Here is a 27,955-nt window from a genome sequence, read left to right as displayed (position 1 = left end):
TGCATGAAATCTCTGGGTTTTATATCCTGGTGATTTGTAGTATATGATAATTTGAGGTGCAATGATTAATCAGCAAGGAATCGATTATCAAATTAATTGGTAACCCCGCCCCCCCCCCCCCCCAAAAAAATTCACTTCTGTCGACTGAAAATGACATCACAGACCTTCAGGGCTCAGATAACGACCAATCACAGCTCACCTGTTTTCTGAAGCTGACCAATTTGTTATCTGAGCCCTGAGGGTGTGCGACGTCATTTTCAGTCGATAGAAGTGACAAAATGGCCGCCCCCAGAGATGGCTAAAAACGTGTGGATTTTGTTGCTTAGCTCATATTCCACAAACTAGTGGGCCTACATCGAACATATTCTGAAAAAAATATGTTTGGGTAGACTTCCGCTTTAATGCTAATTGTAATAAATTGAATATAGAGGGGAAATAGCTTTTAGTTATTTTGTTAATTTTTGTTAACTATATTAACCTCGGTGAGTTCCTGTGGTGAAAATTCTCCAATTTGACAAGTAAGAGGGAAAAAAAAGGAGAGGGGGGGGATCAGACGCAACAAGCGCCGACTTGCCGCCTGTCGATTTACGAAGTGTCCCATTCCCGAGAAAGAACATCTTCATTGAGGTTTACTTCCAGCTGGGCTTGGCGTTCCTGCTGGGCGTCCCCACATCCCGAGATTGGGCGGGTGGCGTCTGACTACGATAGGCGCCGCGACTGCTCGCCTTGACACTGTGCACCCGTCGCACAGTCATCCGCTCCTCACCACCCGGAACTGCGGACGCTAATCTAGTCTGCTTGACGGACGCATGCCGACTTAGGCCGGCGGGGGCGTGAGACGGCGTGGACAAGCCGGACGGGGCCAACGGTTCCTTCTTGGTCCGGGAAGACGACGCCACAGTGTTCCGAGCGAAGCTCGGGACGTCAGGGGAGCTCTTGGAGCCCGGCGCCTGCGAGCTGCCGCTTTCTGACAGTGAGCTGCCCGGGACTTGCGCCTGTGCCAGCGCCCTCATGGTGGATCGGCACATCTTCTCTTCGGGCGCCGGCTTCGGGAGGTTCCTCAAGGGTTTGGCGCTCGGTTTATTGACAGAGGAAGTCTTCTTCAAGTTACTGGAATCACAAGCGCTTCTTGAGGCGCTAGTAGGGAGGATGCCGCCTCCTCTCTGGGTTTTGGAATCATCGGGAGGTAGACTGGAGTGTCGCTGGGGTTTGGGGTTCGTCTCGCAGTGTCCTCTTGGTGGGGTGCTTTGGTCACGAAGGGGCCGATCAAGGGTTGTCTCTTTCTTTTTGCTACCCGTCCTGGTAAGCCGACTAATCGGCACCACTTTCCGCATGCTCTGGCTCTCGCTGCTGGTTAGTGTCCGCACACCACCGCCGCTCCCGCCGGGATCGGCTCCACTGCTACCGCTGCTGGCGCCCCCGTTGGGACCATCACTGCCGCTTTCGCATCCCACCTTGCTTTTGGCGCGTACTGGTTTCCTGCTGCTTCTCCGGGTCTCTTTCACCACGGCAATGTCGAAGCTTTCGGTTCCCCACTCGGGCGGCGTCGCAGAGGCGGCATCCATCGTTCTCGGTACTGACGACTCCCTCGGCGGGACACGATTCAAATCGGCAGACGGGGAACTGAGCTCTCCAGGGTTCTCCATGTCTTTGTCACTCGTTCCAGTGTGAAGTCCCTCTTTCGAAAGGGATGAGCTGTCTACTTCGGAGATGTCCAGGGTGACTGAGCAGTCCGCTTCGGTGGAGTCTGGGATATGAAACGCAGGCTTCCTATTGGACAATGGGGTGTCTAAGGGCAGGGGGGTGTCGCAGGTTGTTGAGGAAACTGAGCTAGACTCGTCCTCTTGCGTCAAAGAATCTATTGCTACTCCTGGAACCGCATCCAGAGTCCCAGAGGGGGGCCTGTCTTGTTCTAGATCAGTCACCTGGATGTCGCCCTGGTTGACAAAGTTTGGACTCTGGAGGTGAAACGCTTGCGGACCAGGAACCAAGGTGTGTTTCTCTACATTTACGTTCATGTGTCCGCCAAACGACCGAAGCGGGCACAGGTAGCCGATGTTGTTGTTGTATCGGTCCTCATCGCCGTTCAGCCCCGCCGAGGAAAACCTTGCAAGAGGGCTGATGGGTTCGGTTTCAGCCCGAGGAGATGTCAGGTCTCGGTTGTCCATCCAAGGGGCGGTTTTGCGCTGGAGGGCGCGGCCTGACCGCGGCAAGCTGTTGAACTTGTCCCCAAACAGCTCCAGGTAGCTGTGGAGTTCCCGGTCTGCGATGGACGTCAGGGTGTGGCGGTGGCGGCGGGCACTGGATGAGCGACCCGGCGGACTATGAGGACTCTTGGACCTCCCGTGGAAAAAGTCCAGGAGGCCTTCCTTGGTGAGGGTCTCCACGTCGTTCTCGCTGCTGCTGCGAGCAAACGCACCACCACCGCCGCCTTCGACCGACCACGCCAGCCGTTTTTCCTCCAGCTCCCTCAGGCGGCGCCGCCTTGCCACCTCTTTCAGCTCGCGCTCGGCGTTGTCCTGCGGGGAAAAAAACACCAAATGAAAATGATGTTTTTAAATGTACCGTGGATGTTAAGGTATAAAGTGTAAGCCTGGACCTTGACAGCTTTCTTGAACTTGACGCAAAAGTCATGGAAGATGCGGAATCCTTCGTCCAGCTTGAACACGTCCTTGTCCTCACAGAAGAAGTCCACCAGTGCGTTGCCTTCTTTGCGAAGCTCCAGACGACGACGCTTCAGATCTGCAAGCGTCTTTGCGGAACTCTGAAAACATTTGGAACATCAAGCAGGTGGCACAAACCCAACGATCGATTGGTTCTTCCACTTCATTTCCTCATGTTGCCGTGTTACTTGGCGATTGCTTGATCGACTGACATACCTGCAGGAAAGGCTCCAACTGCGGCAGTAACTCGGGGTCTCCCTGCACCTTCTCATCTAGTGTTCGGATCCGGACGTATAAGGACGAGAACTCCAGCTCCATGTTCTCAACGGAGATCCTATGCGAAGGGGAGGGGATCAGTAAAATCCACAGTTTTACCGTTAGATCGACATTATATACACATACCGCATAGTATACGACGTAATATATATGTGAATAATTACTGACGTTTTTTCCTTCCGTAGTAACGTAATCATTTTTACGAACTTACTGACTAGCTTTTCAAAGTTTCACCTTATCACAAAATGTTTTACATTTCACAATGTTTTAATGTAATACGTTTGACATGTTTACCATTTGAACGTAATGAGTTTTACAGTTTTCCTTAACAATTGTTATTTTGTAACGATGTCATTTCACAGAGGGTCTGAAAAATTCTGGTACTGGATTTAATATTTAGACGGTTTTTAAATTTGAAAGTAAATAATTTTAAAGTATGAATGAAATAAGTATGTCTTCTCTACATAACTTGTATGTTTTAAATTGATCTGTCTTATTAAGTCAGGTATAGAATTTTATATTTTTATATTTTTCCTCAAGACATTCTCCCTCTCTTGCGTTACCTGGCTGCACTCTGGATGTGGACCAGTTTTTCCGGAAACATTAGCAGTGCCTCGTCTTTTTTCTTGGCCTCCTACAAGAAGAAGCATATCTGTTAGCGTCATGTTTTGGACAAGGGGCATGATGGGCGGTGCCCCATCCTGGTATTACAGATGGCATTTGTCAAAAACATTTTTCAACTCTATTTAAATGATTGGGTAAAAAACACAAAACACAATATGTTTCTAAAATATTAACTCAAAAACATGTGAAACTAAAAAGGCACAAATTAAACAAAGACAAAACATGTAATAAAATATTAGAAACCTAAACCATATTCATTAAAACATAATAGCATGAAAATTATTATTAAAAACTGTAAAGATTAATAAGAAAAAACTCAAAACATATTAAGTAAAAAATGTAAAACAAATATCAATAAAAATGTAACTAAGTGTAAGTAAAAAAGGTTAAGTAATTCCGTAAAAAAAAAGATGTAGTTCGCCAAAATCTATTAAATGGTAAATGTAAACATTATTGAGTGAAAGCAGATATTATATTGTGTAAAATATACATTTTTAACGATAACTTCACTCTAAATTGTGATAAAACTACTTTGAGAAATTGCAGCGTCGCAATATTAAGTAAAAAACATTAAAATTCCATTGACAGTGTTAATATTTGTAAGTCAAACAGTACAAAACAGGAAGTAATACAGTAAAAAGTGATTAACAAAAATGTAAAACATTATCAAGCAAAAACACAAAACAAATGAACAAATATGTTCTTCTTGAAAAAAAAAAAGGAAGTAAAATTTGTTACGTGAAAATCCGATTAAAAAAGTAAACATATTCTAACGAAATGACCATGTTTTCGATTGTGCAAATTCGTGAAAGCATTTTTGGCTACCATTGCGACAAAGTGCAGCAGGTTCATCCCCGGCTTGTTGGCTTTGGTGTCGGCCAATGAGAGCAGCGACGACAACTTGAAGCCCACTGCGTTGCCTGCGTAGCCTCCCTGAACAAACGCAGACCGACACGCCAACATTCAATTGTTTTACGACATGAGCCTTTGCGTTGCGTGGCATGCACGTACCGCGTTCATGATGTTTCCCGCCTGCAGCACCAGATGCAAAATGGCGTGAAGTTCCTCGCAACCCATTAACTCTGCGCAATCAAATCAAGACGTCAGTAATCACATGCTAAGGACATGGAAAATATACGCAAAATGTACGTGGAATCTGTGGTTGAAAGAGAGTGTGAGGGTGGTCATTGTCAAGTGCGACCTTAAAGTTTAACAAGCATTGGTTGTTCAGTGGTAGTATTCTCGCTTCCCAAGCGAGAGGCCCGGGTTCGATTCCCGGCCAATGCACTTTAACTTAACAAATGCGGCAGCCGCTTAGGCCGAAATTGTGCTTGTCTGTTCCTGCAAACTGTCAAAATTGGTAATTTCTACAGATCGTGGTCGTTATGTGTGGTCATAGCCAAGTGTTGTTATCTTTAAATGAAGTTCAGTGGTAGAATTCTCGCTTGCCATGAGGCCTGGGTTCGATTCCCGGCCAATGCACTTTAAGTTTACAGATGCGGCAGCTGCTTAGTCCGAAATGTTCTTGTCTGTTCCTGCAAACCATCAAAATTTTTCCGTGGAGCGTGATCGTAATGTGTGGTCGTTGTCAGATGTTATTATCTTTAAGTAAAGTAAGCATTGGTTGTTCAGTGGTAGAATTCTCGCTTGCCATGCGAGAGGACCGGGTTCGATTCCCGGCCAATGCACTCTAAGTTTACAGATGCAGCATCTGCTTAGTCCGAAATTGTGCTTGGCTGTTCCTGCAAACCGTCAAAATTTTCCTCCACGGAGCGTGATCGTAATGTGTGGTTGTTGTCAAGTGTTGTTATCTTTAAGTACAGTAAGCATTGGTTGTTCAGTGGTAGAATTCTCGCTTGCCATGCGAGAGGCCCGGGTTCGATTCCCGGCCAATGCATTTTAACTTTACAGATGCGGCAGCCGCTTAGTCCAAAATTTTCTTGTCTGTTCCTACAAAGTAGCAAAATTTTTCGAGCGTGATCGTAATGTGTGGTCGTTGTCAGATGTTATTATCTTTAAGTAAAGTAAGCATTGGTTGTTCAGTGGTAGAATTCTCGCTTGCCATGCGAGAGGCCCGGGTTCGATTCCCGGCCAATGCACTTTAAGTTTACATGTGCAGCAGCCGCTTAGTCCGAAATTGTGCTTGTCTGTTCCTGCAAACTGTCAAAATTTTTCTCCACGGAGCGTGATCGTAATGTGTGGTCATTGTCAAGTGTGACCTTAAAGTGTAACAAGCATTGGTTGTTCAGTGGTAGACTTCTCGCTTCCCAAGCGAGAGGCCCGGGTTCGATTCCCGGCCAATGCACTTTAAGTTTAAAGATGAAGCAACCGCTTTGAAATTTCCTTGTCTGTTCCTGCAAAGTATCGTTTCAGTGGATCGTGATCGTAATGTGTGGTCGTTGTCAAATGTTATTCCGAAATTGTGCTTATCTGTTCCTGCAAACTGTCTAAGTTTTTCCACTGATCGTGATCGTAATGTGTGGTCATTGTCAAGTGTGACCTTAAAATGTGACAAGCATTGGTTGTTCAGTGGTAGAATTCTCGCTTGCCATGCGAGAGGCCCGGGTTCGATTCCTGGCCAATGCACTTTAAGTTTACAGATGCAACAACCGCTTAGTCCGAAATTGTGCTTGTCTGTTCCTGCAAACTATCAAAATTTCTTTCCGGGGATCGTGATCGTAATGTGTGGTCGTTGTCAAATGTTATTATCTTTAAGTAAAGTAAGCATTGGTTGTTCAGTGGTAGAATTCTCGCTTGCCATGCGAGAGGCCCGGGTTCGATTCCCGGCCAATGCACTTTAGGTTTACAGATGCAGCAGCCGCTTAGTCCGAAATTGTGCTTGTCTGTTCCTGCAAACTATCTAAATTTCTTTCCAGATCGTGATCGTAATGTATGGTCATTGTCAAGTGTGACCTTAAAGTGTAACAAGCATTGGTTGTTCAGTGGTAGAATTCTCGCTTCCCAAGCGAGAGGCCCGGGTTCGATTCCCGGCCAATGCACTTAAAGTTTAAAGATGAAGCAACCGCTTTGAAATTTCCTTGTCTGTTCCTGCAAAGTATCGTTTCAGTGGATCGTGATCGTAATGTGTGGTCGTTGTCAAATGTTATTATCCTTAAGTACAGTAAGCATTGGTTGTTCAGTGGTAGAATTCTCCCTTGCCATGCGAGAGGCCCGGGTTCGATTCCTGGCCAATGCACTTTAAGTTTAAAGATGCAACAGCCGCTTAGTCCGAAATTGTGCTTGTGTGTTCCTGCAAACTATCAAAATTTCTTTCCGGGGGAGCGTGATCGTAATGTGTGGTTGTTGTCAAGTGTTGTTATCTGCAAGTACAGTAAGCATTGGTTGTTCAGTGGTAGAATTCTCGCTTGCCATGCGAGAGGCCCGGGTTCGATTCCCGGCCAATGCACTTTAAGTTTACATGTGCAGCAGCCGCTTAGTCCGAAATTGTGCTTGTCTGTTCCTGCAAACTGTCAAAATTTTTCTCCACGGAGCGTGATCGTAATGTGTGGTTGTTGTCAAGTGTTGTTATCTTTAAGTACAGTAAGCATTGGTTGTTCAGTGGTAGAATTCTCGCTTGCCATGCGAGAGGCCCGGGTTCGATTCCCGGCCAATGCACTTTAAGTTTAAAGATGAAGCAACCGCTTTGAAATTTCCTTGTCTGTTCCTGCAAAGTATCGTTTCAGTGGATCGTGATCGTAATGTGTGGTCGTTGTCAAATGTTATTATCTTTACGTACAGTAAGCATTGGTTGTTCAGTGGTAGAATTCTCGCTTGCCATGCGAGAGGCCCGGGTTCGATTCCCGGCCAATGCACTTTAAGTTTACAGATGCAGCAGCCGCTTGGTCCGAAATTGTGCTTGTCTGTTCCTGCAAACTATCAAAATTTCTTTCCGCGGATCGTGATCGTAATGTGTGGTTGTTGTCAAGTGTTGTTATCTTCAAGTACAGTAAGCATTGGTTGTTCAGTGGTAGAATTCTCGGCTGCCATGTGAGAGGCCAGGGTTCGATTCCCGGCCAATGCACTTTAAGTTTAAAGATGAAGCAACCCCTTTGAAATTTCCTTGTCTGTTCCTGCAAAGTATCATTTCAGTGGATCGTGATCGTAATGTGTGGTCGTTGTCAAATGTTATTCCGAAATTGTGCTTGTCTGTTCCTGCAAACTATCTAAATTTTTCCACTGATCGTGATCGTAATATGTGGTCATTGTCAAGTGTGACCTTGAAATGTAACAAGCATTGGTTGTTCAGTGGTAGAATTCTCGCTTCCCAAGCGAGAGGCCCGGGTTCGATTCCCGGCCAATGCACTTTAACTTTACAGATGCGGCAGCCGCTTAGTCCGAAGTTGTGCTTGTCTGTTCCTGCAAACTATCAAAATTGGTAATTTCTACAGATCGTGGTCATTATGTGTGGTCATAGCCAAGTGTTGTTATCTTTAAATGAAGTTCAGTGGTAGAATTCTCGCTTTCCATGAGGCCTGGGTTCGATTCCCGGCCAATGCACGTTAAGTTTACAGATGCAGCAGACGCTTAGTCCGAAATTGTGCTTGTCTGTTCCTGCAAACTATCAAAATTTTTCGAGCGTGATCGTAATGTGTGGTCGTTGTCAAATGTTATTATCTTTAAGAGCAGTAAGCATTGGTTGTTCAGTGGTAGAATTCTCGCTTGCCATGCGAGAGGCCCGGGTTCGATTCCCGGCCAATGCACTTTAAGTTTACAGATGCAACAGCCGCTTAGTCCGAAATTGTGCTTGTCTGTTCCTGCAAACTATCAAAATTTCTTTCCGCGGATCGTGATCGTAATGTGTGGTTGTTGTCAAGTGTTGTTATCTTCAAGGACAGTAAGCATTGGTTGTTCAGTGGTAGAATTCTCACTTGCCATGCGAGAGGCCCGGGTTCGATTCCCGGCCTGTGCACTTTAAGTTTACAGATGCAGCAGCCGCTGAGTCCGAAATTGTGCTTGTCTGTTCCTGCAAACTATCAAAATTTTTCGAGCGTGATCGTAATGTGTGGTCGTTGTCAAATGTTATTATCTTCAAGAGCAGTAAGTATTGGTTGTTCAGTGGTAGAATTCTCGCTTGCCATGCGAGAGGCCCGGGTACGATTCCCGGCCAATGCACTTTAAGTTTACAGATGCAGCAGCCGCTTAGTCCGAAATTGTGCTTGTCTGTTCCTGCAAACTGTCAAAATTTTTCTCCACGGAGCGTGATCGTAATGTGTGGTTGTTGTCAAGTGTTGTTATCTTTAAGTACAGTAAGCATTGGTTGTTCAGTGGTAGAATTCTCGCTTGCCATGCGAGAGGCCCGGGTTCGATTCCCGGCCAATGCACTTTAAGTTTAAAGATGAAGCAACCGCTTTGAAATTTCCTTGTCTGTTCCTGCAAAGTATCGTTTCAGTGGATCGTGATCGTAATGTGTGGTCGTTGTCAAATGTTATTATCTTTAAGTACAGTAAGCATTGGTTGTTCAGTGGTAGAATTCTCGCTTGCCATGCGAGAGGCCCGGGTTCGATTCCCGGCCAATGCACTTTAAGTTTACAGATGCAGCAGCCGTTGAGTCCGAAATTGTGCTTGTCTGTTCCTGCAAACTATCAAAATTTTTCTTCACGGATCGTGATTGTAATGTGTGGTTATTGTCAAGTGTGACAATATAGCATAACAAGCATTGGTTGTTCAGTGGTAGAATTCTCGCTTGCCATGCGAGAGGCCCGGGTTCGATTCCTGGCCAATGCACTTTAAGTTTACAGATGCAACAGCCGCTTAGTCCAAAATTTTCTTGTCTGTTCCTGCAAACTATCAAAATTTCTTTCCGCGGATCGTGATCGTCACGTGTGGTTGTTGTCAAGTGTTGTTATTTTCAAGTACAGTAAGCATTGGTTGTTCAGTGGTAGAATTCTCACTTGCCATGCGAGAGGACCGGGTTCGATTCCCGGCCAATGCACTCTAAGTTTACAGATGCAGCATCTGCTTAGTCCGAAATTGTGCTTGTCTGTTCCTGCAAACCGTCAAAATTTTCCTCCACGGAGCGTGATCGTAATGTGTGGTTGTTGTCAAGTGTTGTTATCTTTAAGTACAGTAAGCATTGGTTGTTCAGTGGTAGAATTCTCGCTTGCCATGCGAGAGGCCCGGATTCGATTCCCGGCCAATGCATTTTAACTTTACAGATGCGGCAGCCGCTTAGTCCAAAATTTTCTTGTCTGTTCCTACAAAGTATCAAAATTTTTCGTGATCGTAATGTGTGGTCGTTGTCAAATGTTATTATCTTCAAGAGCAGTAAGCATTGGTTGTTCAGTGGTAGAATTCTCGCTTGCCATGTGAGAGGCCCGGGTTCGATATCCGGCCAATGCACTTTAAGTTTACAGACGCAGCAGCCGCTGAGTCCGAAATTGTGCTTGTCTGTTCCTGCAAACTATCAAAATTTTTCTTCACGGATCGTGATTGTAATGTGTGGTTATTGTCAAGTGTGACAATATAGCGTAACAAGCATTGGTTGTTCAGTGGTAGAATTCTCGCTTGCCATGCGAGGGTCCCGGGTTCGATTCCCGGCCAATGCATTTTAAGTTTACACACGCAGCAGCCGCTGAGTCCGAAATTGTGGTTGTCTGTTCCTGCAAACTATCAAAATTTCTTTCCGGGGGATCGTGATCGTAATGTGTGGTCATTGTCAAGTGTGACCTTAAAGTGTAACAAGCATTGGTTGTTCAGTGGTAGACTTCTCGCTTCCCAAGCGAGAGGCCCGGGTTCGATTCCCGGCCAATGCACTTTAAGTTTAAAGATGAAGCAACCGCTTTGAAATTTCCTTGTCTGTTCCTGCAAAGTATCGTTTCAGTGGATCGTGATCGTAATGTGTGGTCGTTGTCAAATGTTATTCCGAAATTGTGCTTATCTGTTCCTGCAAACTGTCTAAGTTTTTCCACTGATCGTGATCGTAATGTGTGGTCATTGTCAAGTGTGACCTTAAAATGTGACAAGCATTGGTTGTTCAGTGGTAGAATTCTCGCTTGCCATGCGAGAGGCCCGGGTTCGATTCCTGGCCAATGCACTTTAAGTTTACAGATGCAACAACCGCTTAGTCCGAAATTGTGCTTGTCTGTTCCTGCAAACTATCAAAATTTCTTTCCGGGGATCGTGATCGTAATGTGTGGTCGTTGTCAAATGTTATTATCTTTAAGTAAAGTAAGCATTGGTTGTTCAGTGGTAGAATTCTCGCTTGCCATGCGAGAGGCCCGGGTTCGATTCCCGGCCAATGCACTTTAGGTTTACAGATGCAGCAGCCGCTTAGTCCGAAATTGTGCTTGTCTGTTCCTGCAAACTATCTAAATTTCTTTCCAGATCGTGATCGTAATGTATGGTCATTGTCAAGTGTGACCTTAAAGTGTAACAAGCATTGGTTGTTCAGTGGTAGAATTCTCGCTTCCCAAGCGAGAGGCCCGGGTTCGATTCCCGGCCTATGCACTTTAAGTTTACAGATGCAACAGCCGCTTAGTCCGAAATTGTGCTTGTGTGTTCCTGCAAACTATCAAAATTTCTTTCCGGGGGATCGTGATCGTAATGTGTGGTTGTTGTCAAGTGTTGTTATCTGCAAGTACAGTAAGCATTGGTTGTTCAGTGGTAGAATTCTCGCTTGCCATGCGAGAGGCCCGGGTTCGATTCCCGGCCAACGCACTTTAAGTTTACAGATGCAGCAGCCGCTTAGTCCGAAATTGTGCTTGTCTGTTCCTGCAAACTGTCAAAATTTTTCTCCACGGAGCGTGATCGTAATGTGTGGTTGTTGTCAAGTGTTGTTATCTTTAAGTGCAGTAAGCATTGGTTGTTCAGTGGTAGAATTCTCGCTTGCCATGCGAGAGGCCCGGGTTCGATTCCCGGCCAATGCACTTTAACTTTACAGATGCGGCAGCCGCTTAGTCCGAAGTTGTGCTTGTCTGTTCCTGCAAACTATCAAAATTGGTAATTTCTACAGATCGTGGTCATTACGTGTGGTCATAGCCAAGTGTTGTTATCTTTAAATGAAGTTCAGTGGTAGAATTCTCGCTTGCCATGAGGCCTGGGTTCGATTCCCGGCCAATGCACGTTAAGTTTACAGATGCAGCAGACGCTTAGTCCGAAATTGTGCTTGTCTGTTCCTGCAAACTATCAAAATTTTTCGAGCGTGATCGTAATGTGTGGTCGTTGTCAAATGTTATTATGTTTAAGTGCTGTAAGCATTGGTTGTTCAGTTGTAGAATTCTCGCTTGCCATGCGAGAGGCCCGGGTTCGATTCCCGGCCAATGCACTTTAAGTTTACAGATGCAGCAGCCGCTTAGTCCGAAATTGTGCTTGTCTGTTCCTGCAAACTGTCAAAATTTTTCTCCACGGAGCGTGATCGTAATGTGTGGTTGTTGTCAAGTGTTGTTATCTTTAAGTACAGTAAGCATTGGTTGTTCAGTGGTAGAATTCTCGCTTGCCATGCGGGAGCCCCGGGTTCGATTCCCGGCCAATGCACTTTAAGTTTACAGATGCAGCAGCCGCTTAGTCCGAAATTGTGCTTGTCTGTTCCTGCAAACTGGCAAAATTTTTCTCCACGGAGCGTGATCGTAATGTGTGGTTGTTGTCAAGTGTTGTTATCGTTAAGTACAGTAAGCATTGGTTGTTCAGTGGTAGAATTCTCGCTTGCCATGCGAGAGGCCGGGGTTCGATTCCTGGCCAATGCACTTTAAGTTTACAGATGCAGCAGCCGCTTAGTCCGAAATTGTGCTTGTCTGTTCCTGCAAACTATCAAAATTTTTCGAGCGTGATCGTAATGTGTGGTCGTTGTCAAATGTTATTATCTTTAAGTGCTGTAAGCATTGGTAGTTCAGTGGTAGAATTCTCGCTTCCCAAGCGGGAGGCCCGGGTTCGATTCCCGGCCAATGCACTTTATGTTCACAGATGGAGCAGCATTGTTCTCGCAGTTAATCGGTTGCTATCTTTATGAAGCATGATACGGAATGATTATCACCAAGCATTGAGATTACGATGTATCAGAGGCTCAGCAGCTCACTCTCATAATGTTGGAATTCGTTATCACAATGTAACCGTTTAATCAACCTTAGAAGTGTTGTCTCAATTATGGTTGTGGATGTTTTGCGCATTTTAGAGTTCTTTATTATCGCAGAGAGATACAAAATGTACAACAAAATGTATCGTTTCTGCAATAAATACATTGCTGAAACGATACGTTCCAGGAGCAATACTGTCCCTTGAAAATGTTTTGCATTGGTGGAGGTCTACAGACCTTTGGGAGACCAGTGCCAAGCATTGGTTGTTCAGTGGTAGAATTCTCGCTTGCCATGCGAGAGGCCCGGGTTCGATTCCCGGCCAATGCACGCTAATTTTCCTGATGCTGCAACGAGTCTCAGATGATTAACATTTGTGATAGCGTATCCTAATCGCCAAGTGTTGTCATCACAACGTATTGTTCTGCTACATCTACTCTATCATGAAAAATGCAAAAATGGTCCACTTAGCATAACGCAACGGCGTGATCAAATTTCAGATGTGAGCGCACTTGAAAGCAGAAACCACATACGCACACACGTGTCATGGTTACCCCGAATGGCGACCCGTACGACATCGATGTCGTGACTCATCAGCGCACAGGAAGGAACAAACTCCTCACCGAGCACCATCGCCTCGATGCGCACCTCCAACCTGACACAAAACAAAAGATGATGTCATGACGCTTCATTTGATACATTGTGATAAGGACATGTGATAATGATTGTTAGCTATATGTTGCAACACCAATATAACATATATATATATATATATATATATATATATGTATATATATATACATATATATATATATATATATATATATATATATATATATATATATATATATACACACAATATAACAGTACATTTTGGTAAAGATATATTGCAGTAATTTTTAATACTGATACGTTACTATCATGATGAACTGTGACAACGGTTGATAGCTTTGCATCGCAATAGTGATTCATTACGATAATGATACATTACCGTTGCAATAGTTTTTAATAAGTAATATTGCCATAGCGACACATAGCGATCAACATTGTTAAAATGTGATAACGATACATTGTGGTACTAATGAATTCTGATAACGATACAGTGATAACGATCCACTACATTAACAATATCAATAACATTATGATACCGATACAGTGCAATAATGATACACTTTGATAATGAGTCATTATGAAAATTTCAATAATCATACATCACAACAACAATATATGGTAATAATATGTTGTGGTAAAGATAAATTGCGACATTGATACATTATGACTAAAATACTTTGCTGTCATTACGATACCTTGGGATAACCATGGGTAGCGATACATTGTGATATCGATGCGTTGTAACAATGATACATTACGATTACAAGACAACGCAAAAATGACAAAGCTATTATGACACATTACTTTAACAACCGATATCGATACATTGTCTAGTAGTATATTGCTATTACGATACACTGCGATAACTTTTGATATCGATACCGATACATACAACAAACATTATTATCACAATCCATTGCAATCATGATGTTTTGAAAAATATATTTTGTTAAGGACACATTGTGATATTGATACATTATGATAACGATACATTGCATTAAGGATACATGGTGAAATTTCGGAAAAAAAAAAAACTACATCCGAAAAATGTACTGTATGAATCCCACTGGTGGGACACACTATGAACTTTATCTGATCACACGTGACTACTGAGAAGAAAAACTTGAACAAATTGTATTCATCCACCCTGACAAAAAGTCAAAGAAACGACTCACCGAGGCACCTGAATGAGCAGGAACATAAAAGAGTCCGCCAGCGTCAGCTTGTCCGGGTCGCCCCGAAACGCCTGCAGCTTCTTCATCTGCGGAAGGCAAAGGGGATGTTTTTTTTTTGTTTTTGTTTTGTTGTCATCGGCGCAACGCGATGACATGCTCCAGCAAGGACCTCGTCCGTGTCGGGCAGCAGCTTGAGAAGGTCTTTGAGGGGCTGGGCTCCGTACATCCCGCCGTGTCCTCGCTGTATGTCCTCCACAATGCAACGGTTGGACCTAAAAAGGAGGAGGGTGGTCCACAGGTGTGCCGTTTTCAATAAGTTCACAAAGGCGCTTTGTTTACATAGGCCAGGTTGTAAAGAACGTTTAACAACACACAGGAAGCCCTGGAGACATGATTGAGGGATTCTTTTTAGTTCATTAAGCTGCATATGCCTATGGCAATAAAGTCCTATTTCTTCTGTCCATAAAAATGCAGGAAGCTTATGAGAAAAGTTTGATTTTTATTGGAAAAAAAAAAAAAATGAAAATGAATCCTTAAATATGTCAAACAAGTAAGAAGCTAGTTTATTATCATTATATTATGGACAAAATATAAATAACATATTAAACCTGATTCCAATGTAATGCTCGTCGTAGTCATATAATGTTTTGTTTTGTTTGTTTTGCTTACAGCTGGGATTCCATCATGCGAGTACCGATAGGTATTGGGTACACATTGATGTTGCCAATATCAGCCACCCTCACTTAAGACAAAAATAAATAAAAATCTGACATCAAGTGTTTCCTCCTCGGCAGTAGTTGGCGCTATGTTTGACATATCTGGGAAATATGTGCATAAGAAAGAAAGGTCTTTGTTAAAAAAAATTGTCATTGTGTTCAATGAAATTTTATATCAAAAGTATGAGCGATATCGGTACTCGATATCAATGAGAGTGAATACTGGCATTGGTATTGGTCTGAAAAAAAGTGGCATCCAACATCCTTATAAATAGCCGCAGAGGCAGTATATGAAACTCCCCAGATGCACAGAAAAACTGATCTGGCATGAAAAGGCGTACAGATTATCATTTATGGATGAGCAGCCGAGCAGGACCCCCCCCAAAAAATAGTGTCATAGTACTACAACACTAAGGTAATTTTTTTTCAAGGGAAAAAGTTGTCATAGAAAAAGAAAATGTCCGTTTTGATACATGTGATATATTTTCTAGAAAAAAAGAAATGGAGATTTTAACTAGAAAGAAGACATAATCTTATGAGTATTAAATTGTATTTCTTCTACATAATAACTCAATGAAATGGAAAAAAAGCACTATTACAAGAAAAGGCTTTTATTTTTAATTGAGTGACAGAAAAAGTGGTATTTTTTTCACAAGAAAAAGTCCTAATATTACAAGTTCCAAGTTGCTCCGCCAATGATGCGTGCGACCACGCTGGATTAACATTCCAGTCGACCAGGCTGCAGTCGCTTCACAATGTTGTGTGCGACACACTTTTTGTTTTTACGTAATCTGATTTTCTAATCTAATCAAGGACAAACAAAAGAAATATGACAAAGCTCATTAACAAACACAAATTCGGACACTAATCCGCCTAAAGAAAAGGTATTAGTGCTTGAAAACAGTTTTTTTGTCTATTTTAACTCGAAAAACAACAGGAGACTAGACTTACTTTTTGAACTGCTTCAGGAAAATGCCGACGTTCATCCCCCTTTTGGAGTCCAGGATGCTGATCTGCAACCAGACACAAGGGGGGCGACATGTTAAAAATCAAACAGGAACTCTCAATACGCTGTATTGTACATGCCAGGCCAGTAGATGGCAATGTCACTTCCTTCTGCAATTAAGACTTTCTTTTAAATGCCACCCATTGGCTTCTGTTTCTTCAAATAAAACCCTCCCCCAAAACAGATGCCTCTTCTCAAATAAACACCTCCATCCATCCATCCATTATCTGTACCGCTTCTCCTCACAAGGGTCACGGGGCATGCTGGAGCCTATCCCAGCTGTCTTTGGGCAGTAGGCGGGGGACACCCTGAACTGGTTGCCAGCCAATCGCAGGGCACACAGAGACAAACATCCGCACTCACAATCACACCTAGGGGCAATTTAGAGTATCCAATCAACTTACCATGCATGTTTTTGGAATGTGGGAGGAAACCGGAGTGCCCGGAGAAAACCCACGCAGGCACGGGGAGAACATGCAAACTCCACACAGGGAGGCCGGAGCCGGGATCGAACCCACGACCTCTGAACTGTGCGGCGGACGTGCTAACCAGTCGACCACCGTGCCGCCCAAATAAACACCTTTCCTCAAATAAAAGCCTCTCTTCCTCAAATAAAAGCCTCTCTTCCTCAAATAAAAGCCTCTCCTAAAATAGACAGCGCTTTATAAATCTCATCTCTCCCAAAATAAACTCCCCACCCTAAATTAACTCCTCTTCTCAAATAAACAGCTCTTCAAATAGAGACTTAACCTAAAATGGATACCTCTCCTCAAATAAAATCCTCACCTCAAATAAACGTATCTTCTCAAATAAACACGCAAGTCTCCTAAAATAAGCACCTCCTCGAATAAACACTTCTTAATTAAACAGATGCCTCTCCTCAAATAGATGTCACTCCTCTAATAAACTCCTCATATCCAATAAATGCCTCTTCTCAAATAAAGGCTACTCTTCCAATATAAAGCTCTCCTTATTCCTAAATAAATGGCATTTTTCAAATCAAATGGACACCTCTGCCTAAATTGACAGCTCTCCAAAGAGAGAGGCCTCCGTTCAAATAAATGCCACTCCTCAATCAAACAACTCTCTTAATATAAACGAGATGCTCTCTAGATGCAGAACCTCATATAGAGAAATCCCTTTTCACCCATCAGGAAAAAAACAGCTTGTAACTTCAATTACCTTATGCTTATGCTATATACTGGACAGTATAATGTCCACACACAAACATGCTAGACTCATTCAAACCATGTTGCTAACCAAAACAGCAGTACCTATGGTTAGATACAGTATAGAGCTTAGGCGGTAGGTGTTTAGGTAAGCAACTTTTTTACCATACTGTATCACTTCTAACTGTACAGGCTGTATATTTTTCAAATAAAGACGAACAACTAATCTACAATCGTGCCTTTTGCCTAGAGTATGAAATTACAGGTCAGGTTACTGTTCATAATTTCCCAGTGTGAGTCATGATGCAACGCATCTGCTGCCTGGGAAGAAAAAAAAACAAACTCCAAGTAACTTGGCACCGTTACTTAACCAGTCCCTTGAGGCAAATTATGCGGTAGTACATGTACCAGCAGGATGGCGCTAGTTGTTGTGTTGACACTTTTGGAACCGCACATTCAGAAATGGCATACTATCATTGGTTTATCCACATGTCAATCATGACAAGAACTGCTGCTCATTGTTTAAGGCCTTTAAACAACACTTTGAAATAATACACTTAACATTTCATATATTGAGCGTGAGCAAAACAAAAGCTACCTGCAAATCCCTCTATGTATTTACAGTAAGCAAATACTGTTTTTTTCCCAATTTACAAACTTAGCTGACAATATATCATGCACAAAGTTGTACATTATAAATCGAGAGAGAGAGCTTTGTGTAAGCGTAAAATGCAGGATGGTAGAGGATTGAGATATTCAATAATCTCATTCGAATCTCTTCAGCAAAAATGAGGCTCACCTTGAGCTTCACTTTTCTTCTTTCAAATCTACAGTGTTAATAGACAACAGTGTGTCGTCATCTAGTGGCCGAAAGTGGAATTACATCCAAATCAACAAAGCTGAATTATAACTTGACAAAAAAAGACAGAGGAACTGCGAACCTGCAATGGAATGTATTCACAAGTTACTGAATTTGGGGATTAGTAAACATTTATCTAATATTACTCTTCAATTGTCAGTCTTCATGTCAACCATTAAACAAACAGCAGTGATTGGTTGATGTTTTGACTCACATTCTTCTGGTAGACATTGGTCAGTGCACATGTACATCGTTGCATGCTACGCCAGGTATGCCAATCAAGATGTCAAGTCTCACCTCTTCCTTGCTGCTCTCCTTGAACGATCGGGATCGGGAGACCCCGGCGGCCGTCCCGGGAGCGGACGCCACCCCGCGGCCGCCCGTCCCCGCCTCCTCCTGCTGCCCGAACAGCTCCTCCACGGAGCGGACGTCGATCTGGTACTGCTGCTGCCGCCCCGCCAGCGTCCAGATGTTGGGTCTCTCGCGGACCTTCTCCTCGGGGATGGGCTTCCAGAAGAAGCTGCGCACCCGACGCTTCTTCCTGCCGGGGTGGGCCACCGCGAGGGGCGGGGGAGGCGGGAGAGGAGGCGGCAAAGGGGGCGGGGGCGGCGCGGCCGAGGCGGCGGGTCCGCGGCTCTGAGGCTCATTGGCCAGCATGGCGGGAAGCGCTTGTCAGCATATGAGCGCCAATGCTAACTACTTTCACACTGAAGACTTTTCAGTCACCCGGCCGGGACGGGGCCGCGTCCTTTCATTCTGTTAGGCTCCATGACTCAAAGGGGGACCACCAACAAGAAGGGGTGGGTGGCGATGATCGGGCTGCACAAAAAAAAGGGGGGGGGGGGAGCAATGATATGAGGAATATGTAAATTACCCGGTAAGCAAAATGATGCACCTTGCTACTTTGGGAGCATGCAGCCTATGACTTTGGACACAGCCAGTTTTGCTCATTCACTGCCAGACATTTTCAGACCCACTTTTACCGTAAGGTTTGAAAAAATTTGACGGCAGTGAATGAGTTAATGCTAACAATTAATGGAAATTATTTTTGATATGCAAGCAGGCTAATGGTCAGAATCGATTGTTGTGGTTTTAGAAGCAATAGATATTTACACAGATTCTTTATCCTCTTTAAAAATGACTTGCAGCATCTTACTGAGTTACTTGTAGTAGTAGAAAAAAGTCTATTCTTCTTCATTTGTGTTCGCATCGCTCGATTACACTGGCCCGATTACATTGCCACCCGTGGCCAAGGCAAGTACACCAAAAGGAACAGCCCAATGAAATGAATTGCAGCATTAAATCTTGATGCCCAATCTGTTTATACCTTTACATTGCATTTGATTGACATTTTTCTTTGTTTTTATGAAGTACAATATAGAGTGATATTTTTTTTTCTTATTTAATTTTGGGGCGAGTCTCGAACGGACAATGGCATTTACTTTCATTTTCAGTGTGCAAGGACGACAAAAACAAGGAAGGGTTGAAGTGGATTAGGAGGTGGAAGTCAGGCACGTTGTCGCCGACAATCATCGGACATTAGCGGGAACCCGAGGGAGGGGGGCACGGATCAAAGCGGTCCAGAGAGGTTCAAAATCAGGGACATGGTCAAATGGCTTCCCCCCCCCCCCCCCCCAGTTTTTGAAGAGCTTTGACCTCTAGTATGTTGTTGAAAATTCTGACACGTGATTGCATGCGGTACGGTACGAAGCACTATAAACATACATGATGGTTTATGGTCAACGATAATCGAGGCTGGGTTCGAGTTTCAAGCAGGACGTGTGATTTCAAGGAACGGTTTCAAAGCAGTGTTAGGGCTTCAAGTTATGTTTTCAAATGAGGATTTCAAGACAATTTGGGTTTCAAACAAGGATTAGGGATTCCAGCGCGGGAATTCATCAGAAGACCTTGTCAACTGCAGTCCATGCACTCAGGTCCATTGTTTACAATCTCTCCTCGTCATTCATGGTACAAACTATATTGTAAACCACATGGAAGACCATCCTCAGTAAAAACGACGAGGCGTTCACTGCCAGTGTGGAAGAAAAAAAAAAAAGCGAGCTAGGAGGCACTCGAGTGTCACAACCCACCCGATACTCCCACCAATCCTGTCACGATACCTTTGTTGCTACTTTCAAGGCAAACTAACAATGCTAACAATGCGCCGACAGATTAAGATCAAGCATTTGAGTATTTTTTTTCTCTACTCAAACAAAACATGAAGTCAGCTTCAAACGTGGCGTCATCACGTCTCGCTAGCCGCCCGACACTCAGGTGCATGATTAATTCATCAAGCTCATGTCTAAATTACAAATAACGACATCTGATCCCCCTTTGAGTTGACACACAACATCATGAGTAAGAATGCTCGTCTCGGAGCACTGACACAAGTTATAGATGAACAAGAGTGCATATGTAAATGCTTCGTCTCTCAGCATTCCAAAATGAATTTTGATGTGTAACAGCTTCAGCGTCCACGCAACCATTTTGTTCACACAAGCTAAGTTGTGAATGTTTATCTCTAAGAATTTGACGACAAATGAGTGAGTTTGAATATCTCACAGCGATTCAACAATGACTTTTTAGCTTGACTCCTTCGCTCAGCATCAGCGTTCACAAAACGATTTGTTCAATAGCATTGACTGGTCACTGAGAATTTAAAGAATATTTTAATCTTTCACACACATGAGCATTAGCGTGAATGCTTGCCTCTGAGCATTCATACATTTTTGCTGCACATTGGCATCCATCTGAGCGTGTCTTTCAGCATTTACTTAATTACCTTTCTTGGACTAAATTTCTCTCAGCATTTGATGCACTTGTCACTCAGCATTCACACAATGGCATCCGTGCAAGCACCGGTCTCTCGGCATTTCGGCAATGACATCTACTTCAACAATCAATTTCTTCTTGGACAACTTGTCTCTCAGCGTTTGATGCACTTGTCGCTCAGCATTTCTTTTTGGTACACAAGAAGAGCATCATATAAACTCTCGTTTCTCAGCTTTTCTAACTGACTTTTTCGGATAAACAATAGCATTTGTGTGAATGCTTGTCTCTCAGCGTTCAGCCCCCCCAAAAAATTGAGGACAAACACTGGCACGAGTGTGAACACTTGTCTCTCAGCATGGCCAAAACAGTAGCTCTTCACAGGGATCAATGCTAGCACGAATGTTAGCATCAATGGCGTGTAGCGTCCGTGATTGACAGTGGCGGGACGTTGGCTGTCAATAACATGACACTAGCCCCGCCTACAGAATTCTGCCAAGACGAGCCAAACAATGGACGAGTCATGTGAGGTCTGGTGGCGAGGGTCCGCCTGCTACCGACCCCTCGGGGTGTTCCCATCAACGCCAGGCCCGACATTATGTCATGTGACACTGACGGACTGACGCACCTTTCGTTTCATTAATTGACACAAAATTGGAAAAAGTCTCAAGGATTCATTCCCGAAACTGAACAGGAAGTCGGCCATTTTGGTTTGAAGCGGACATTTTTTACTCCGAGCTCCCCTTGGGAGGTTTGAAAAAATTAGCCGCCGACAGTAGTCTCACCGATTGAAACAAAATTGGGCGGACATGACTATCATAACAGGATACACAAAAAAAGTCTGAGGGACCCATGCCTGAAACTGAACAGGAAGTCGGCCATTTTGGTTTGAATCAACCATTTCTTACGCCGCAGCTCCCCTTGGAAAGGTAGAAAAAAAATAACGTTAGATTTGCCAGTTGACACTGCATTGTCATCATCAATCATAAATCCACAATAAATTCATAGTTTAATGGCTCATTTTGAGACCTGTTTGAACAATCAAGAGGGTCTGCTCTTCGTTCATCAAAACAGCGACTGGCTCTTTCTCCTGCAACCGTAAAGTCCAAAAACCAACAGCAACTCAGTCCCATTTTGTGTTAGGTATGAAGGTCAAGGTGCCTTTCATAATCCCCTCGTCACTAACTTCCAATTTCCTGAGGCCCCACCCCCGCCGGCCGGAGGTCTTTCAGCGACGCCGCGGGGGCAAAGAGGTGCCTTGCAACGGGACGAACCGGGACAATCCTCCCGTCTCGGTCGCCGTGGCAACGCTCGTTAGCGGGGAGCTGTCGGAACGTTTAGTTTTTCGTCCCGCTGACCAGCGTGGACGGGATGATGGATACCGGGATACTTGATTGGCTGCACTGACTCTTATGTAACACTCATATTAAGCAGGGAAAACAAAGAGCAGTATTATTGCAGAAATCCTGGATTAAGAGATTACAGTATCTGAGAGTTAAGAAGCAGACAGGCGTGAACTAATTCAATTTAGGGTTTCAAAATAGGGTTATCGTTTCAAAGAAGGGTTCGGGTCTCAAATGAGGGTTTCAAGCCAGGGTTAGGGTTTCAAACATGGTTTAGAATTTCAACTAGTGTTGGCGTTTCATTCATTGCACGATAAACGATTTGGTTTACGACAGTCAGTGGTGTTTGACATACCAACCCATGAACGGACAAGGGAACGAATAACGAATGAATAAACTTAAATTGGAAGTCAACCCAAAAATGTCCTTTATAATAACATGTTCGACGCAGCCCCACTTGTCTAAACTTGATAAGTGAGCCGTGATTGGTTGTTACCTGAGCCCTGAGAAACTGTGATGTCATTTTCAGTCGACAGCAAGCAACAAAATGGCCGCCTGCTGAGATGGATAAAAACGGGTGGATTTTGCTTCTTAACTCATATTCCGCAAACGCAATTGTAATCAAAATGCCAATCACAAATGATTCAAAATGTGTTGTAAAACAATAAATCCAGGTATTATCCGTGCTTTGTTTTTCTGCCTAATGCTCTTCAGGGCAATTCATCCACGCATCCATTTTGCGAAGCGCTTATCCTCACTACTCCAATTCACCTCAATTTGGTCCCTGGTGAGACGCTCCGCTGGCCCACAATTCATCAATGTGACTAAAAATAGAAGAAGGTGGTTCCTTCTATCACTCCATTAAAGCGAGATGCAAAAAAAAAAAAAGTGTCAATATTGAGGGAAGTGTGGAATCGTGCACTATGTTGACTGTTTGTTGTAACATAATGGTGGAGTTTTGTTTGCTTCAGTGACTGTTTAATGAGTCACAGTGAGGATTTGCTAACCTGTTACATAATTTCATTACAAGCTATGAATACGTTTAGTACATTAATTATACTCTAACTTGCATTTAACAAAAATACGACTAGTAAACGCATTTATTTTTATGATCAAAATTCAGGTAAATCAATCATAATCAACCGTAATCCTTCCGGATTTTATAAAAATGATCTTTAAGTTTTAAAGTGTCTTATTTGTCGTCATTTCAGTGTTACAGTAAAAAAAAAAAAAAAGGGGGCAGCATATCACGTTTGCTTGAATAATATTTATAGACTACATTTATGAAATAACCAGTTCCAACAATTTAGGAGAGTAAACTTTGGATTATTCATGATATTTTCTTCAATTTGACCTTATTCCTGTTTGTTTGTTTTTTGTGGTCTGTTTAGATCTTTTCATTTTATTGTTGATTTCAGGTTAAACTTTTTTTGTCTCTGTCATACCTTAGCAAATTACTTGAAGTGAAAAGTGCTTTGTCAATATCATTTACTATTATTGGTTTTGTAACAACACATTCATTCTAAATAAAATTGTCTCCGATAATTCAATCAATCGATTGAATAATTGATAGAATAATTGATTCCAAAAATATTCAGTAGTGACAGCAGTAGTATCAATGGTTATTTAGATCTCTCTGCACCACAGAATCACATTTATCAAAATCTTCCCCTCCGTGTGGGCGTGGCCAGTGGTGTTGGCCACTTTGCTCCGCCCCTGTTTCCAGGTGTCGATTGAGTTTTATTTTTTGTTTTTATCTTTTTTTTTTATTTGGGGGGGGGGGGGGCAAAGGCTGCCTAGAACAAAAAACAGTAACTAGCAATACATAACATATTACATTTTGGAAGCAACTTGCCCAACACTGACCGTAAATGATTCACATTCTCAAAATCTCCCGCTAAGAAAGTGGACAATATCAGCACGACTGCGGATCAAAACCAAACGGCGACTCTTGTGCCATTTTGTTCTTTTGTTACGGTCGGGTTACGGCTGATGTTTCTGGCCTGCGGCGACGCGGGCGACTCCCGTGTGTAACCTGAGCAATTTGATCCGCCGCCTAACCAAACTAAGAGGCAAATATGTCGCTAACATCTCGAGCTAGTTTGTTTTAGCCTGGCTTTAAGCCGACACTTCCGCAGGTGCCATTATTTAAAGGTGGAGCAGGTGCTGATGTCGCCATGGAGACGGGACCTTGGAAAGGGGTGGAGGGAATACAAACATGTTTGTCAGCCCCCCCCCCCCCCCAAACCACAAGGCCACAGAGACACTCGCTTGAGCAGAGGAAACATAAATCACCTGGACAATAACGTATCGTCAAAGTGAGATTCTGTGCTAAATCAGTTGATTGGACATGATTTGAAAAGTCTATATAAGGTGACAAAGTGATTTTAGTTAGTTTTTTAATTTTGCAACAAATTTCAAGGAGCTCTTTTTTTTTGTCCATGTCACGTTCGGTGTGTGGAATTTTGAGAAAAATCTGTATTCAATTATCGGAACAAACTTTGCTAGGTTTAATTTCAAGCTGTTTGTCGACAGAAAAAAATTGGTCATGGTCAGTTTAGCGTGAATCTTGTGCGCAAACAAACAGGCGACGAGATGAATAAACAGAGAAACCAATCAAACCTGAACTTTTGCAGCTTGGTGGGGATTCATTCCCCAGAAATTGTGTGAAAATTGTACATACACCCAAAGTATGATCCAAAAAGGTAAAGCATGTTTAACATAAATCAAACAAATGAGTGACACGTTGCATAAATAAACCAACCAAATCGTAATAGAAAGCATGGACACTCAGCTTTCAGCTGTCTTTGTTTTATAATGTCGGATTTTTACTTTTTGTATACAGAGCACTTTGTATGGAGCTTTGGTTGTTTTTAAATTGCTCTATAAATAAAGTTGAGATGTATCGTCAAATCTTATCCGAAATATCTGCTTCTATTGAATGTTATTACATTTTGTTTCTTTGCTTCAATTTTAGCGATAAAGATTCTCAAAAGACATCTGCTTACGTACAATTTAAGATGTTTTGTTCCTTTGCTTTAATTTTAGCCATTTTGATTATCGATGATATTGATTAACGCTTAAGCCTTGGCGGAAGACTTCCCGTTGGACCGGCTTTTTAGCTTTCGCCGAGCAACTTGTAAAAAAATTCTCATAGCCAGCAGCAAAGCTGTGGGGACAGGTGGGCTGTTTAATTTTAAGCCGCTTATCCCAAAAGAGTCACATTGGTAAGACTAATTTCCAGGCTATAAAGAACACTCGAGTGGGCCCTGCGTTGTCAGCGACCATTCAGCCGGCTGCTCCGATCCCACACAAATAAATCAAGCCCCCACCACTACCACCCTCGAATCTTCCTCGGTGGGATGACGTCAGAGGTTTGAGTTTTCCATGTGAGTCTCAGCCTCCACAGCAACCACCCAACCTCCACCCTACCCACCCCCGCCCAAGTGACCCGACCTGGGGAGTTTTTTTTTCTTCGTCTTCCACTGGGGTATTGTTCTGCACACTTGAATGGATTGGCCTCTAACTCATCTCAGCAGGCATAATAGTGTACAAAAGCCAAGGAAAGGCTGCCTCGCAAACTGGCGCAGCTGTAAAAGCTTTTAAAAGGTCGCGCCGAGCTCTCAGACGGCAAGTTAGCTAGCTGCGAAAAAATACAAAACTACAGGTAGTTCATAAGCTCTTTTTTTTCACACCAATTAATTACATGAACCAGGAAGTTGACTGACTCCAAATAGAACTAATTCTACAGTCTTTTTTTAGAGGGGGAAAAAAAGGCTTAACTAGAAGCTAGCCTCAAATGTCGGATCGAATTTAAATTTAACATATTTTTTTTGTATGCTTCTTAGTAGCAAAACAAATTAAAACAGAGGCCATTAATGTATAATCCAATCTGAACATTTAGGCTTTACTTTTAGTAACTGTAACAATTTTATAAATTTTTTCATATCAATTGCAAAATTCCCAATTGCAATTCAATCTTTAATCATTTGATCTGAAAGTAAGGCGACATTAGCTAACAATACTAAATGCCAAATCAAAAAGTCATGCACGAAACAAGCGCAACTAGAAGCTAGCCTCAAAAGTTGTATCTGATTTAAGATGTCATGTCATGTCATGTCATCTTCCAAACCGCTTATCCTATACAGGGTCGCGGGGAGTTGCTGGAGCCTATCCCAGCCGTCAATGGGCGAAGGCAGACTACACCCCGAACTGGTCGCCAGCCAGTTGCAGGGCATCTGATTTAAGATGTTATTGTTCTTCTGGATTTAAATAATTTTACTTCAATTTTGTTTTACATGTAAAATTTGCTTGCGATGACACATTATGAAAATATGAATTGATTTCGCTACAGAAAAGTCAAGAAATCGTAATATGCTACCTATTACTGGCGAAACAAACACACAAAGGCCAGTTCATTTATTAATCATTTAGGATTAGTTAACACTATAGTGTCACAGTTTTTTTAATAAGTACAAATACAATAATTACTACTAGCAACTATAACAAACAAAATAAGTTGCTCTACATAAAAAAACAACACTTTTTTGTGTGTAATTTCAGTGAGATGGACCTTGCTTTATGTTGAAAATTTTTGTCAGATACAACACAAAATACCCGAAATTGCCCGGCAAAATACTAAATTGTAATATAGTTGCTAGTGTAGTGCAAGTACATTAATTATTAGCCAAACGAATAAACCATATTTACCATGAGTGATGCACCACACATAAACGCAAAAAGCTACAAATTTGTACCTCAAAAAGTTCGTGCGAATTTGTGAATTTGGGCCAATTCAGTCCAATATTTAACTACTTAGTTTATTCCGATTACAGTACTTTGTTTCTATGACAGGTCAATGAGTGCAACATATTCGGAACCACAAAGTGACCACATAAAACTATATTATGTCGTCATTGTGGACCTCCACTGCATTGCAGAACCACCTCACGGTGACCTTAGTGAGTTGACTCCGCAGGTCCACACAGGTAGCGGTGACTGACACACACGTTTGGCCCAAAAAGGGACTCGCTGAACCGGCTTGCGAACACCACAAAACACTGGTAACTTGTCCACATCAGGATACCGCAACCCGCACATTCAAAGACACCGTTGAGACGAGGCGTCACTTACCGGGTAAGGATGGTTCGGTTCGGTCGGGAAACGTATAAAAAAAATAATAATAAATATCCGCTCCGACGCCGTTGGACTCCCGACTGGTGGCCGAGGACACTTACCAAGGAGGGGGGAGGATGAACTGTCTGCCGCCGCAGAGCGTCTGAGTGTGCGGGGAGAATGACCGAACCACAAAGCTCAGCCAGCCGGCCAGCCAGCTGCAGCCTGTGGACGCACCGAGCGCATACTCGTGCGCGAATACGTCGTCAGGTGGAAGGGGCGCGTTCACGAGGATACAGGTCACGTGAGGGGTAGACGAAATGAGCGGGAAAACACACGCGCGCATACGTACACAAAAATAATATTGATAATAATAGTTACGATCAATTAACTCATTTACTGCCTGACATTTTCAGACCCTCTTTTACCCTAACGTTTGAAAATGCTGGGATTGAATGGCTGGAGTATGAAGACAAATAAGTATGTCAATAGCAGTGAATGAGTTAAATATATAAAAGGTTTACAGTACATTTCCATTTTATATGACACCTTATATAAAATATATGACAACAAATTACATTGATGATTGTTTAGCTTGCTCTATTGTTTAGCTAGTTAGCAAT

General features: G+C 43.1%; 1 protein-coding gene and 35 non-coding genes across 37 annotated transcripts; 35 read left to right on the top strand and 1 right to left on the bottom strand.

Annotated features, from left to right (window-relative positions):
- Positions 1 to 208: 208 nt before the first annotated feature.
- Positions 209 to 27,855, bottom strand: fhdc1 (FH2 domain containing 1). Of its 2 annotated transcripts, none has more exons than XM_086033499.1 (12): positions 27,351 to 27,855; positions 18,403 to 18,924; positions 16,023 to 16,084; positions 14,525 to 14,627; positions 14,356 to 14,441; positions 13,123 to 13,223; positions 4,575 to 4,645; positions 4,389 to 4,496; positions 3,503 to 3,573; positions 2,880 to 2,997; positions 2,600 to 2,764; positions 209 to 2,519 (listed from the first exon to the last, which is right to left on the bottom strand). In XM_086033499.1, the coding sequence occupies exons 2-12, from the start codon at positions 18,760 to 18,762 to the stop codon at positions 630 to 632; spliced, it is 3,135 nt and encodes a 1,044-aa protein (XP_085889625.1). In that variant the 5' UTR covers positions 18,763 to 18,924; positions 27,351 to 27,855; the 3' UTR covers positions 209 to 629. The 2 variants fall into 2 exon arrangements, with proteins under 2 accessions (XP_085889625.1, XP_085889624.1); XM_086033498.1 differs by having other exon boundaries at positions 27,455 to 27,855.
- trnag-ccc (transfer RNA glycine (anticodon CCC)) lies at positions 4,780 to 4,850 on the top strand. The gene has a single exon. It is a non-coding gene; the product is annotated as a tRNA-Gly (tRNA).
- Positions 5,181 to 5,251, top strand: trnag-gcc (transfer RNA glycine (anticodon GCC)). The gene has a single exon. It is a non-coding gene; the product is annotated as a tRNA-Gly (tRNA).
- On the top strand, positions 5,390 to 5,460 carry trnag-gcc (transfer RNA glycine (anticodon GCC)). Its single transcript has one exon. It is a non-coding gene; the product is annotated as a tRNA-Gly (tRNA).
- trnag-gcc (transfer RNA glycine (anticodon GCC)) lies at positions 5,592 to 5,662 on the top strand. The gene has a single exon. It is a non-coding gene; the product is annotated as a tRNA-Gly (tRNA).
- trnag-ccc (transfer RNA glycine (anticodon CCC)) lies at positions 5,798 to 5,868 on the top strand. The gene has a single exon. It is a non-coding gene; the product is annotated as a tRNA-Gly (tRNA).
- On the top strand, positions 6,079 to 6,149 carry trnag-gcc (transfer RNA glycine (anticodon GCC)). Its single transcript has one exon. It is a non-coding gene; the product is annotated as a tRNA-Gly (tRNA).
- On the top strand, positions 6,288 to 6,358 carry trnag-gcc (transfer RNA glycine (anticodon GCC)). Its single transcript has one exon. It is a non-coding gene; the product is annotated as a tRNA-Gly (tRNA).
- Positions 6,492 to 6,562, top strand: trnag-ccc (transfer RNA glycine (anticodon CCC)). Its single transcript has one exon. It is a non-coding gene; the product is annotated as a tRNA-Gly (tRNA).
- trnag-gcc (transfer RNA glycine (anticodon GCC)) lies at positions 6,689 to 6,759 on the top strand. The gene has a single exon. It is a non-coding gene; the product is annotated as a tRNA-Gly (tRNA).
- On the top strand, positions 6,899 to 6,969 carry trnag-gcc (transfer RNA glycine (anticodon GCC)). The gene has a single exon. It is a non-coding gene; the product is annotated as a tRNA-Gly (tRNA).
- Positions 7,108 to 7,178, top strand: trnag-gcc (transfer RNA glycine (anticodon GCC)). Its single transcript has one exon. It is a non-coding gene; the product is annotated as a tRNA-Gly (tRNA).
- Positions 7,305 to 7,375, top strand: trnag-gcc (transfer RNA glycine (anticodon GCC)). The gene has a single exon. It is a non-coding gene; the product is annotated as a tRNA-Gly (tRNA).
- trnag-gcc (transfer RNA glycine (anticodon GCC)) lies at positions 7,514 to 7,584 on the top strand. Its single transcript has one exon. It is a non-coding gene; the product is annotated as a tRNA-Gly (tRNA).
- Positions 7,795 to 7,865, top strand: trnag-ccc (transfer RNA glycine (anticodon CCC)). Its single transcript has one exon. It is a non-coding gene; the product is annotated as a tRNA-Gly (tRNA).
- On the top strand, positions 8,193 to 8,263 carry trnag-gcc (transfer RNA glycine (anticodon GCC)). Its single transcript has one exon. It is a non-coding gene; the product is annotated as a tRNA-Gly (tRNA).
- Positions 8,402 to 8,472, top strand: trnag-gcc (transfer RNA glycine (anticodon GCC)). The gene has a single exon. It is a non-coding gene; the product is annotated as a tRNA-Gly (tRNA).
- Positions 8,605 to 8,675, top strand: trnag-gcc (transfer RNA glycine (anticodon GCC)). The gene has a single exon. It is a non-coding gene; the product is annotated as a tRNA-Gly (tRNA).
- On the top strand, positions 8,814 to 8,884 carry trnag-gcc (transfer RNA glycine (anticodon GCC)). The gene has a single exon. It is a non-coding gene; the product is annotated as a tRNA-Gly (tRNA).
- Positions 9,011 to 9,081, top strand: trnag-gcc (transfer RNA glycine (anticodon GCC)). The gene has a single exon. It is a non-coding gene; the product is annotated as a tRNA-Gly (tRNA).
- Positions 9,217 to 9,287, top strand: trnag-gcc (transfer RNA glycine (anticodon GCC)). Its single transcript has one exon. It is a non-coding gene; the product is annotated as a tRNA-Gly (tRNA).
- On the top strand, positions 9,425 to 9,495 carry trnag-gcc (transfer RNA glycine (anticodon GCC)). Its single transcript has one exon. It is a non-coding gene; the product is annotated as a tRNA-Gly (tRNA).
- On the top strand, positions 9,634 to 9,704 carry trnag-gcc (transfer RNA glycine (anticodon GCC)). Its single transcript has one exon. It is a non-coding gene; the product is annotated as a tRNA-Gly (tRNA).
- trnag-gcc (transfer RNA glycine (anticodon GCC)) lies at positions 9,832 to 9,902 on the top strand. The gene has a single exon. It is a non-coding gene; the product is annotated as a tRNA-Gly (tRNA).
- Positions 10,038 to 10,108, top strand: trnag-gcc (transfer RNA glycine (anticodon GCC)). Its single transcript has one exon. It is a non-coding gene; the product is annotated as a tRNA-Gly (tRNA).
- Positions 10,245 to 10,315, top strand: trnag-ccc (transfer RNA glycine (anticodon CCC)). Its single transcript has one exon. It is a non-coding gene; the product is annotated as a tRNA-Gly (tRNA).
- On the top strand, positions 10,526 to 10,596 carry trnag-gcc (transfer RNA glycine (anticodon GCC)). The gene has a single exon. It is a non-coding gene; the product is annotated as a tRNA-Gly (tRNA).
- trnag-gcc (transfer RNA glycine (anticodon GCC)) lies at positions 10,735 to 10,805 on the top strand. The gene has a single exon. It is a non-coding gene; the product is annotated as a tRNA-Gly (tRNA).
- trnag-ccc (transfer RNA glycine (anticodon CCC)) lies at positions 10,939 to 11,009 on the top strand. The gene has a single exon. It is a non-coding gene; the product is annotated as a tRNA-Gly (tRNA).
- Positions 11,149 to 11,219, top strand: trnag-gcc (transfer RNA glycine (anticodon GCC)). The gene has a single exon. It is a non-coding gene; the product is annotated as a tRNA-Gly (tRNA).
- Positions 11,358 to 11,428, top strand: trnag-gcc (transfer RNA glycine (anticodon GCC)). Its single transcript has one exon. It is a non-coding gene; the product is annotated as a tRNA-Gly (tRNA).
- On the top strand, positions 11,756 to 11,826 carry trnag-gcc (transfer RNA glycine (anticodon GCC)). The gene has a single exon. It is a non-coding gene; the product is annotated as a tRNA-Gly (tRNA).
- On the top strand, positions 11,965 to 12,035 carry trnag-gcc (transfer RNA glycine (anticodon GCC)). The gene has a single exon. It is a non-coding gene; the product is annotated as a tRNA-Gly (tRNA).
- trnag-gcc (transfer RNA glycine (anticodon GCC)) lies at positions 12,174 to 12,244 on the top strand. The gene has a single exon. It is a non-coding gene; the product is annotated as a tRNA-Gly (tRNA).
- On the top strand, positions 12,377 to 12,447 carry trnag-ccc (transfer RNA glycine (anticodon CCC)). The gene has a single exon. It is a non-coding gene; the product is annotated as a tRNA-Gly (tRNA).
- On the top strand, positions 12,828 to 12,898 carry trnag-gcc (transfer RNA glycine (anticodon GCC)). Its single transcript has one exon. It is a non-coding gene; the product is annotated as a tRNA-Gly (tRNA).
- Positions 27,856 to 27,955: the final 100 nt, after the last annotated feature.

This window comes from Filicampus tigris, chromosome 6 (assembly GCF_054856515.1).
Source record: "Filicampus tigris isolate MCC_2025a chromosome 6, RoL_Ftig_1.0, whole genome shotgun sequence".
NCBI lineage: Eukaryota > Metazoa > Chordata > Actinopteri > Syngnathiformes > Syngnathidae > Filicampus > Filicampus tigris.
Note: the sequence above shows the minus strand (reverse complement) of the source record. Positions and strands in the feature narration are given on the sequence as shown.

Coding starts and splice junctions, on each gene's coding strand:
- fhdc1 (XM_086033499.1), bottom strand. CDS start 18,762: ATGCTGGCCAATGAGCCTCAGAGCCGCGGACCCGCCGCCTCGGCCGCG. Junction 16,085..18,402: donor AGGAGAGCAGCAAGGAAGAG/GTGAGACTTGAC, acceptor GTCTGGTTGCAG/ATCAGCATCCTGGACTCCAA. Junction 14,628..16,022: donor TTCCTGAAGCAGTTCAAAAA/GTAAGTCTAGTC, acceptor CCTCCTTTTTAG/GTCCAACCGTTGCATTGTGG.